Source organism: Ipomoea triloba, chromosome 4 (assembly GCF_003576645.1).
Source record: "Ipomoea triloba cultivar NCNSP0323 chromosome 4, ASM357664v1".
NCBI classification, from domain to species: Eukaryota; Viridiplantae; Streptophyta; class Magnoliopsida; order Solanales; family Convolvulaceae; genus Ipomoea; species Ipomoea triloba.
Window position 1 is genome coordinate 25,517,686 of NC_044919.1, and position 11,332 is coordinate 25,529,017.

Consider the following 11,332-nt stretch of genomic DNA (forward strand, 5'->3'; position numbering starts at 1 on the left):
CAAAAAAAAAAAAATTCTCGTAGAGTATATGGTATGTTATCATATTTTGTATTTATTAATTACTTAAGAATTGATCATTCATACTATAAATTAAAACTCCAAATTGATATAAGATTTATTACAAAAATTTGAACATTATCTTATTTTATTGGCCACACCATGATAGGCACCATATAATAATTTGTGGCTATGGTGATCAAGATTGTAATATTATAAGCGGTTGAGATAAAATGATTTCACCCAAAAGGAAACAATGATGAGTTCCTTAGCAATGTTATATTCCTCCTAAATTAGTAAAGAATTCTCACATCACTGAAAATGCCAAATTGCAATTGGGTCAAAAGCACAATAAAGCAGCAGCCTATGAGAAAAGGCCAGTGTGACAATAAACAAAGCGCAAATTCCTTTTTCCAAGTCAAGCTCAAGTCCAGATGTCCAGTTGATCTCTGTGATTTCCGCTACTCTCAATGTAGTGTGTAGACAAACCAATAAACCCTCTGCTACGCCGACTCCCTGTTCTCCGGCAATCGCCTCAGAGAAGACGGAATTGTCTTCAGGTATTTCATTTTTTTGATGAATCTTGATCTTTGTTTGAGCGTTCCTTGAATTTCCGCCATGATTGATGGCAGTTTCTTGGGAAATTCTGTCAAGATTGCATGATCATAGGGACATGGCATGCTTCAATCTGTGATCATGTTTGTGTATTCATGCGTGGGTGTGTGTTTGTGTCCGTAGAACCGGTTTTTGGTGATTCTGTACGGACAGGGTTGCTTAACCCTGTGAAATTGGGCAAAATTACCAAGGGTTCCTTTATTTTGTCTGGAATTTCACTTTTCTCTTGGTTGTTTTTGTTTAAGTTTGTGCTTTCATTTTCAGTGTTTAGCAAAACAGCATACATTTACTTAACTCTAGGATTTTAAGGGGTAAACAAGGAGAAACAGTTGTGTTTTTGGTGCATTTATTTCCTATGTGGGGATAACAACTTGAAATCTATTGAAGGAATGAGGTGTATAGATTATTTGCAATTGGACTCTTGGCTATCTCATTCTACTGACTATATTCACTTCTTATCCATGCCAATGTGATGTAAGTTTGGCATATCATGAAGCATCTTTGTTCTTGTAATTGTTGGAATTTCAGTTTGAAGAACTAAGTAGACTTGGTACATGTAGATTTTATTAACATTCGTGTGTCATTTTACTCCTGTAATCATCTTGTTGTGATCTTCATCATTTTGTAATAGTATACATGCCATTCATGCTCTCTGGTTAATGGTTTCTCCCCTCCTTTTACTTTCATTTACTTTCTTTGGGTAACTTTCTCACGTTAACAGCAGGAGAAAGAGAGCTAAGCTTTTGCGAATGGAAAAAGAGCCATATAAAAAGATAAAAAAGAGTGCATTTTTGGATGAAAAGAAAGGGGAGGTGGATGGTGGGTTAGAGATGGAAGCATCAACTCACAAAACATGGATTCCTTTTGACCTGCTCTTCCATATATTTCTTCTACTTCCAGCTGAGTCACTTTGCAGGGTAAGCTTTGCTTGCAAGACATTGTTCAACATGATTTCAAGTGCAAATTTCATTGAAGCTCATCTTCGCCAGTCTGAGACGGTCCTCCTAACTCTAAAGTCTGTTACTGAGGAGAACACATCCTTGCCTTTTGCACGACAACCACATGCACAGAGTAGGAAGTTCTTTTTCCAATTCTGGGAATTGCATAGTGGCAAGAGCAGGAAAGTCTGTGTGCCATATTTGAAAAACATAGATAGAATTTTAGCATCTTGTAACGGATTAGTATTGACCAAAATGAAAAAGAATGCAGGCTTAGCGGTTATAAATCCCAGTACTAGGAAGCACATACAACTTCCCCTTGGAACAATTGGTTTCCATCCAGATCTGTATGGGTTCATGCGTAGGCAGTTGATGGGCGGGTATAAAGTGGTACACTTATTCCGCGATAAATTCAATCACATTAGGTGTGAGATACTAAACCTGTCTACAAGGTCATGGCATGCGGTGGATGGACCATCTTCAACTTTTGGATCAATCATTTTTCATGCGCCTGTTTCAGCTATTGGAGCAATATATTGGCTTCCTGAAAGATCCGGGTGCAATCATATTGTGTCACTGGGATATGATGATGAGAAATTCCTTTCTATTCCTCTGCCAATCAGCAGCACCAAGAATGATCGCTTGATTGAGGTCGGAGGAGGGTTATTGAGTTTTGTTACTCATGCAACTATGCACTTGATTCAGGTATGGATTTTGAGGAGGGATGGTGTAGGTGGTGACAATTGGATAAAGCGTTATAGTATAAATAGGAACTATGATATTACCGGATTGATCCCGTTTTGCACTTCGGGCTGTGAGATGGTGTTCAATAGACACAGGAGAAACTTGTTATATGTTTACAATCTGGAAAGTGATGAGATGAAGGAGGTCAATCTTGACACTGAAACGATGGATAGGGATGTTGAGCAAGATGATATGGAGTTTGAGGAAGAAGTAGATAACGGTGAAGAATTCTTGTTCTATATTCCTCATGTGAACTCCCTCATCTCTGGCAGTACTCCTCATCGTCAATAGGAGAAAAGGATACATTCAGCTGTGTCTATCTGTCTGTCTGTCTGCACTTTATTACAAGTATGCTGCTGTTACTTCTGAATCTTGTTCCTCTGTAAATAATAATTTGCAACTAGTCTAGAATGCTTAGAACCCTAATTTAATTTTGATGCTGTTATATTAGTTTTCAACTTTTTTTTTTCTCCAATTGAAAGATAGGCAGGGAGCCCTGTATGGTGGATATTTATGGTACTGCTGATCATAACTATGGTTAATGCAATGTTATGTGGCCTCTACTAATGCTTATTACACCATTGAGATTTGAGAATGATTTCATTTCATCTCTGAATGTATATTATATTGGTGTTTGTACCTTCATACTTTAAGCTTTACTTAATAGTTTAATAGATGGATGCATTAGTGCCTTGACAATTTGAGCATTGTCAAGACGGTCGGACTTTCTAGGCGAGATGTTTCCAATTGCCTAGTTGACTAGGTGACTATGCCAGGTCCAGCAGAGTGCACTGCCAGCATAATATATATATAGAGAGAGAGAGGGAGAGAGAGAGAGTTCTGGAAAGGATTTTTATTCCTCTTTTTTTTTTTTATCTGGACCGAACTCGGGTTAGGTGTCCCAAACTCGTCTCGCCCATTTTAGGCGAGGTGATCTCATTAGGCATTTGGTCTTTCATCAACTGGACACCTTGATAACTTTAACAACCAAAGTTATCTTTTATGTAAAAGTGTGGTGAAAATTGGAAACAAAACATTTCTTGTACTATGGAAAACATAGCTGAATTCAGTGGTACAATACTTGAAGCTCATTGCTTCTCACTCCTCTTTCTATGCAGGAAACCAATTCTCCAGTCTTTTTTGGATGATGTGAGAAATGAAATTTTCTGCATGTATTGCATTAGAAATTATTGTTATTATAATAGAAAAAATCATTGGTATTTAATTATTTCAGCACTGAAGTTCACACTCTAATCAATAGGTGTCTCCTTGTCTCTTCTGAACAGCAAAAAGAGCAGCCAACAAAAAAAAGGCAGAAATTATAAGCCATGGTTATATAGTGTAGCTAATTTGAAAGCCATAACCATTCCATCATATACACAATGTTTGAGTTCTGACACAAAAATAACAGCAACTGTTATAGGGGTTCATTATAAGATGGACAAAGGGGCAATAGTAAGGCTGTGAGCCTGTGACTGTGAAAGCAAAGCTTAGGCTGATAAGAATAAGGTGGCTGGCCAGTCAATCACTTGAACAATAGACATGATAAACATCACCTTCTTGACAAGCAATGTGTTTCAAAATGCCTAATTGAATGAATGAAATATATATTGAAACTAAAGTAGACTTCAATCTCATTCACTAGTTTCTAGCTATATTTCGTTGATTCCAAGCAAAATACCAACTGATTGTCCATATATATGCACACTATTCCAACAACTAGCAAGCAAAAATGCATCTACCAAAGTAGAAGTCATGTGTAAGTGTGTAACATAACATTGTATAGCCTCCGGTATCCACAAATGCAACACACTTAAGCAACTCTTATATTACCTACCACATACTGATCACATAGAATGGTTAAGACTTAGGAGCATGACGGATGTATCACAAAATGAGATTACCTTTTATTTTTATTATCAAGTAGAAAACAATCTGTAATATTTCCCAAACCAAGAAGACCCACAACCTACTAATATCATCAACAAAAAACCACTATAACGAATATCACTAAACACAATCTAGGAAGGAAAGACAGATAAGAGTTCTCTGATAAATGTATGAATTTTGAGCCTTTTCAAAACTGCCAACACACTTATAAGCAACTGCCCTGAATGCTGATAATCAAACCATTATCTAAAAAGAGACTTTTTAGGCTCCCTTCAATATACCCAAAAAACACCCTCAGAGGAATCCTCGTGAAAACACAATGATAAAACTTGAATTCTACCTGATTTAACTATGAAGAATCTGTGCATCATAGACAAATTTTCTATTCATTTTTTCAACTAAACACACAGACAAGTAATTAAGGTTCAAAATGCAATTTGGGTCTCAAAATGTCTCCAATTCTCCAAACCATCCATACAAACTGCTATTCAGATTTAAAGATAATCATAATTCACAAACAAAAGAGACTAAATTATATTCGGAGTATCTGAATCCAGAAGAACTGAATTAAAAATTGCCATAACATCAATTCATCATCTCCGATTACCGTCGGACCATACTCCGAATTTCTACACAAACATATTCCAAATCCTCTGAAATTCGGCAAAAAAATAAAAATAAAAACAAAAAATAGAAGCTCTTTCATTTTTGGCTATATCATAAATTTGTTACACTTACGATCTCCATCAATCAATGATCTCCGCAGTTACCGCAACCTCCATGATCGTGATTGCGCTGATGATCATTCGAATGACCTTTGTTTTCATCCTCATCATCACTATAATCTTCGTCGAAAGGCTTGTCCTTGTGAAAAATACAGCATTTCTTAGAGCTTTTCCTATTGAGGAACTCGTTGTCGACCGTCCCTTCCTTCCAGGTCACCTTCTTCTTCTTCTTTGGCTTCAAGGTCAGAACTAGGGTTTCGTTCCGCGGCCGCTGATGAGAGGACGAGGACGACGAGGACGATGCGGCCTCAGGTTGGGAGGATGCTTCGTCTATGGTAATAGTCAAGGTGGCTGTTCCGGTGGCCGACGGTTGGAATTGCCTAATCGCTGTCGCCATTCTCTCTCTCTCTCTCTCTCTCTCTCTCTCTCTGGAATTCTCGGCGGTCTCAACGAAGAAAGGGCCAAATTTTCGCGGAATGGTCAATGGGGGTGACGTATGAATTGTTTTCTTGTTGATTTATAACCGCGTTTCAGTATAACCAAACAAATGAAACAATGTGTGCTCTTAATCTTAATTTATATGTTATTTTATAGAATTATGAATAAGCTTATTGGCTGAAATTTTTTCAAACATTTTTCTTATTTACTTTTTATTTTAGTTTCCACGTTCTAAATTAGTTCTCGATGGATCTTAGCGTTGCACTGTGCTTATTTCTCAACACGCTTAATCACAGATTTCTTTGACTATCTCGTTGTCATATCCCACTGCACACTTAATAGTTCTTTGATTATGCTTATTTCTCAGCACGCTTAATTACAGATTTCTTTGACTATCTCGTTGTCATATCTCACTGCACACTTAATCACAGTGTTCTTTGATTATCTGGTTGTCATATCTCACATAAAATTAATTGATGATAAATACGTGAACATTAAGCATTTAACCGCATCACTTCATTGTAAGCCACAACGTCACGTCTCGAATCAAGTAAGGCTTAACTCAGCCAACTTTACTTGACATATTTATTATTTATTGGTTAAATTAAATATTTTAAAAATATTTTTAAATTTAATTTTTAATAGTACTTCTAACATAATCACTAAATATATAAATTTTATATATTAATATTTAATTTAATATTATGAAATTTTGAATTATAAATAACTTTGATTAATAAGAGTTTAAACCAAATATTTAAAGTGTGATGAATGCAGTAACAATTACTCTGTGTACCATAACATATTATAAATCTTTTGTTTTAATAAAACGAAAAAAAAAAAAAAAAAAACCTTTTTAAAAGGGAAATGTAACTGTTACACACAAAATTTGCTAAATATGATTTTTTTTTAATATTAGTATATTTAAATAAATTTTTGATAATATTGATATTATCTAATTTGTTAGTTAGATAATACTCTGTATCAAAAGAGTTTGAACTTATCAAAACTCTTATATCCTACAGCTATAAATAGGGGTTCTATTTTCTATGTATTCATCATAGGATAAATCATAGAAATAGCTTTGAAGCTTATTTAAAGATATGATCCTGAAAATAAAAGCTCCATGATCTTGAAAGTAAAAGCCCCTTGAAGATTAAGCCACCTGAAATCATGAAACGTTCAAGATATCAATTGAATAATCGGAGGACCATCCTGAGATCTTGTACCCATACCCATATTGATACATACATGTAACCAAATTTGAATTCCAAAATATTATTCAAAATTTTGTGTTTACAGATTTTGGCACGCCCAGTGGGACAACTTTCCTCTAATCTCTTCATAGGCACATACATTTCAGCCGATATGGGAGCAAACCCTATATGAAATTTGAAATGGAAGAAGCTAAATGATACTCCTTGGCACGAGTTAAAACGGTCTCATATCTATCAAGACTCCTTTGCACGAGTTAAAACGACCTCATAGACATCAAGGCTCCTTGGCACGAGTTAAAACAACCTCATATCTTTCAAGATACACCTTGGCACGAGTTAAAAATGGACTCATATCTTTAATTATCGCCATATGAGCTGTAGTGTCGAGACTTCCTTGCACTACATACTCTCGAGTGGTATATGCTCTCAAGTGGTGTACAAGCAAGTCTCAAGGGGGCATTTGTTGACACAGAATTTGTTAAATATGACTTTTTTTTAATATCAGTATATTTAAATAGATTTTGGATAAAATTGATATTATATAATTTGTTAATTAGATAATATCGAAAGAGTTTGAACTTATCAAAACTCTTATATTACTCCTATAAATAGAAGTTCTATTTTCCATGTATTCATCGTAGGATAAATCACAAAAATAGCTTTGAACCTTATTTAGAGATCATGATCCTAAAAATAAAAACCCCATGATCTTGAAAGTAAAAGCACATCCATGAAGATCAATGATCCTGCCAATTATGTTGATCTAAACCTCCAATTGAAGATCAAGTCATTTGAACCCGGAGGCCCTTCAAAAGAACAAACATATAAGTTACAAACATATAAGTTCTTCTTTGAAGATCAAGCCATTTGAAATTCAGATAGAGCGTTCAAGATATCAATTGAAGAATTAGAGGACCATCCAAAGATCTTGTACCCATACCCATATTGATACATATATGTAACTAAATTTGAATTCCAAAATATTATTCAAAGTACCCATACCCAATACATATATGTAACTAAATTTGAATTCCAAAATATTATTCAAAATTTTTGTGTTTACAGTAACATGAATTATGATTTAAATTTTGCTATTAAAAATATATTTGATATAGCAATAGTACAACTAACACCAGTATCTGTTCATAACTACTTTCTCAACCTATTGAAGCACAAGAGTCAGTATTGACTCCACTGAGGCTCAAACCCACCACCTCCCGTATAAAGGGAAGGGTTTGATGTCACTGGACCACAAGGTCCTTGGCCTGACACCTCCTATTTAGAAGGGTAACAGTGATGCCATCAGATAACAAGGTATTTGGCATTGGCATAAAACTGCAAATTTGCATTTATATACTCGAAGTGGCATGGCAGATATTGAAATTGTACTTGCAAGAAATGGGCCAAAGACCTTGAATTTCTTAATAAATTAGAGCTAGCCCAAATAAATATTATCAGATAAATTGGATCATATTCTTAATTGGATTATGGATTAAGATGAGCCATTAGTACAGTTGGACCACAATATTAATTGGGCTTGCTAAGATGACATAATCAAATTATCTTATTTATATCCTTTCAAATTTAAATATTTTTAAATGGGTCATGTCAATGACCTTGTAGTCTAGTGGCACGAAGAGACTCTTCCATATGGAAGGTTATGGGATTGACCCTTAATGGGAGTGGTGTTGACTCTTTGTGCTTCAATATGTTGAGGTCAGGTCGAGCCAATATAAGTAAAATGTAATACTTTTATAATTTGATCTAAAAGTATTATATTTTTCTTTAAAAATATTACATTTTTCCATATAAGTAATAAGCATTCTATTTTTGATTTAGTATACCAATATAAGTAAAATGTACATTCTATTTTTGATTTAGTATACCAATATAAGTAAAATGTAATATTTTTATATTTTGATGTAAAAGTATTATATTTTTCTTTAATATTTTTATATTTTGATGTAAAAGTATTATATTTTTCTTCAAAAGTATTAATTTTTCCATAAAAGTAATAAACATTCTATTTTTGATTTAGTATACCAATATAAGTAAAATGTACATTCTATTTTTGATTTAGTATACCAATATAAGTAAAATGTAATATTTTTATATTTTGATGTAAAAGTATTATATTTTTCTTTAATATTTTTATATTTTGATGTAAAAGTATTATATTTTTCTTCAAAAGTATTAATTTTTCCATAAAAGTAATAAACATTCTATTTTTGATTTAGTATTAGATTGATGGTATAAGTATTATATATATTTAATATTGATCCGACCCGTCTCATGGATAGTCACACAAGTTTTTACCTTTTTATATTAGTCTACCCATGAGGATAACATTTAATACTTTCTTTTTATTAAATTTTAATATAAAACGTTTATTATAATTAATTTATTACATTTAAAGTTAATAGTCAATATTGATGTTGATACATATAATTACACTTTATATACGTTGTGTTAGGAATTAAAGGAAATAAATTTCATTTACATGTTTACATATTTTACCCAACTCATTTTCAAACTATAATAAATATATACTAAAACTAAATTTATTATTTTATATTTCAAAAAAAAATTATTTTTATATGTAATATGACAACTAAATGATACTGCATGCATTCTTTATATATTCTGTCATTTAATTATGGGAATACATAATTATCCGATCATTATTATTATTAAGAATTAAGAATTAATAATTTGCAATTTGCCTTTATTAATAATAATCAATCCTGTTATTATTTTAAATCAATTTACCGTTTTTCACCGATTAAGAATTATTTCCTCTTTTTTTCTAATGTACGTTAGCATGTAATTTCTATTTTATTGTATCCAATTTGCCTGTATTAAATCATTGCAATTTGCCTTTATTTATAATATAATTACTCCTGTTATTATCCGATTAAGAATTAAGAATTAAGAATTTACAATTTGCCTTTATTAATGATACTCACTCCTATTATTATTTTAAATCAATTTACCGTTTTTCAACAATTAAGAATTATTGTCTAATCAATCATGGTATTATTTTAAATCAATTTACCGTTTTTCACCGATTAAGAATTGTTGCCTTTTTTTATAATGTACGTTAGCATGCAATTTCTATTTTATTGTATGCAATTTGCCTTTATTAAATCATTGCAATTTGTCTTTATTAATAATAATCACTCCTGTTATTATTCGATTAAGAATTAAAAATTTGCAATTTGCCTTTATTAATAATATAATTACTGTTGTTATTATTTTAAATCAATTTACCGTTTTTCAACGATTAAAAATTGCCTTTTTTATAATGTATGTTAGTATGCAATTTCTCTTTTATTGTATGCAATTTGCCTTTATTAATAATAATCACTCATGTTATTATCCGATTACGAATTTAGGATTAAGAATTAATTTAATTTAATTATATTCATTATGTTATTACTAAAATGCCCTGCAGTTTGGGCGGAAAAATTTTGACAATCACTTCTATTATTATATATATATATGTGTGTGTGTGTGTGTGTGTGTGTTATTATTTTAAATTAATTTACCGTTTTTCAACGATTAAGAATTGCACTTTTTATAATGTATGTTAGTATGCAATTTCTCTTTTACTGTATGCAATTTACCTTTATTAATAATAATCACTCATGTTATTATCCGATTACGAATTCAGAATTAAGAATTAGTTTAATTTAATTATATTCATTATGTTATTACTAAAATGCCCTGCAGTTTGGGCGGGAAAATTTTGACAATCACTTCTCTCTCTCTCTCTCTCTCTCTCTATATATATATATATATATATATATATATATATATATTAAATCAATTACCGTTTTTCACCGATTAAGAAATATTGCCTTTTTTCATAAAGTATGTTAGTATGCAATTTGCCTTTATTAATAATAATAATAATAATAATAATAATAATAATAATAATAATTATTATTATTATTATTATTATTATTATTATTATTATTATTATTATATTAAGAATATTCAATTTGCCAACTATTCAAAATTGCGTAAACTAAAATTATAATTCATAACTTATTAAATTATAATTAATTTAAATTTTTAAATTAATTATTAATAATAATCACTCCTGTTATTATTTTAAATTAAATCAATTTACCATTTTTCACCGATTAAGAATTATTGCCTTTTTATAATGTATGTTAGCATGCAATTTCTCTTTTATTGTATGCAATTTGCCTTTATTAAATCATTGCAATTGGCATCACTTTCCTTTCATTGCAATTTGCCTTTATTAATAATAATCACTCTTGTTATTATCCGATCATTATTATTATATTAAGAATTTGCAATTTGCCTTTATTTTAATATTGTTTTTTTTGTACAAATAAGTAAATATTATAGCATAAATCAACTCATTGGTTGACGCGATCTTCTTGGCACCAATCATGGTCCAAAGTTGTTTCAACCGCCCGCCTCCTTTCGTGGTGGTGGTTAGAGCCGAATGAGGGTATAAAAACACTCATATGTCTCATTAAGACACATCTTGTCCTAAGAACACACTTTGTCTTGTTATTACGTAAACTTCTCCTTGTAATAGCATTATATTGGATTTAATACAACATTATCTTTGTGATTAGCCATATTGTCCTAATTCTTACACATTCGTTGTCTAATTCTTACTTTGTCACTCTACAAACATATTCAAGTTTATTAATTTGGGCCACACGGGTTATTAAAATTCATGCGGAATATATACATACATATACATATATATATATATATATATATA

At 31.6% G+C, this 11,332-nt stretch overlaps 2 protein-coding genes across 3 annotated transcripts; one reads left to right on the forward strand and one right to left on the reverse strand.

Annotated features, from left to right (window-relative positions):
• The first annotated feature begins 290 nt into the window (after positions 1 to 290).
• On the forward strand, positions 291 to 2,897 carry LOC116017658 (F-box protein At1g30790-like). Of its 2 annotated transcripts, none has more exons than XM_031258281.1 (2): positions 291 to 557; positions 1,337 to 2,897. In XM_031258281.1, the coding sequence occupies exon 2, from the start codon at positions 1,362 to 1,364 to the stop codon at positions 2,583 to 2,585; it is 1,224 nt and encodes a 407-aa protein (XP_031114141.1). In that variant the 5' UTR covers positions 291 to 557; positions 1,337 to 1,361; the 3' UTR covers positions 2,586 to 2,897. The 2 variants fall into 2 exon arrangements, with proteins under 2 accessions (XP_031114141.1, XP_031114140.1); XM_031258280.1 differs by having other exon boundaries at positions 292 to 557; positions 1,334 to 2,897.
• Positions 2,898 to 4,646: 1,749 nt separating this feature from the next.
• LOC116017019 (protein phosphatase 1 regulatory subunit INH3) lies at positions 4,647 to 5,404 on the reverse strand. The gene has a single exon (XM_031257524.1). It carries the CDS (start codon positions 5,304 to 5,306, stop codon positions 4,935 to 4,937), a length of 372 nt encoding a protein of 123 aa, XP_031113384.1. The 5' UTR covers positions 5,307 to 5,404; the 3' UTR covers positions 4,647 to 4,934.
• Between the last annotated feature and the right edge of the window lie 5,928 nt (positions 5,405 to 11,332).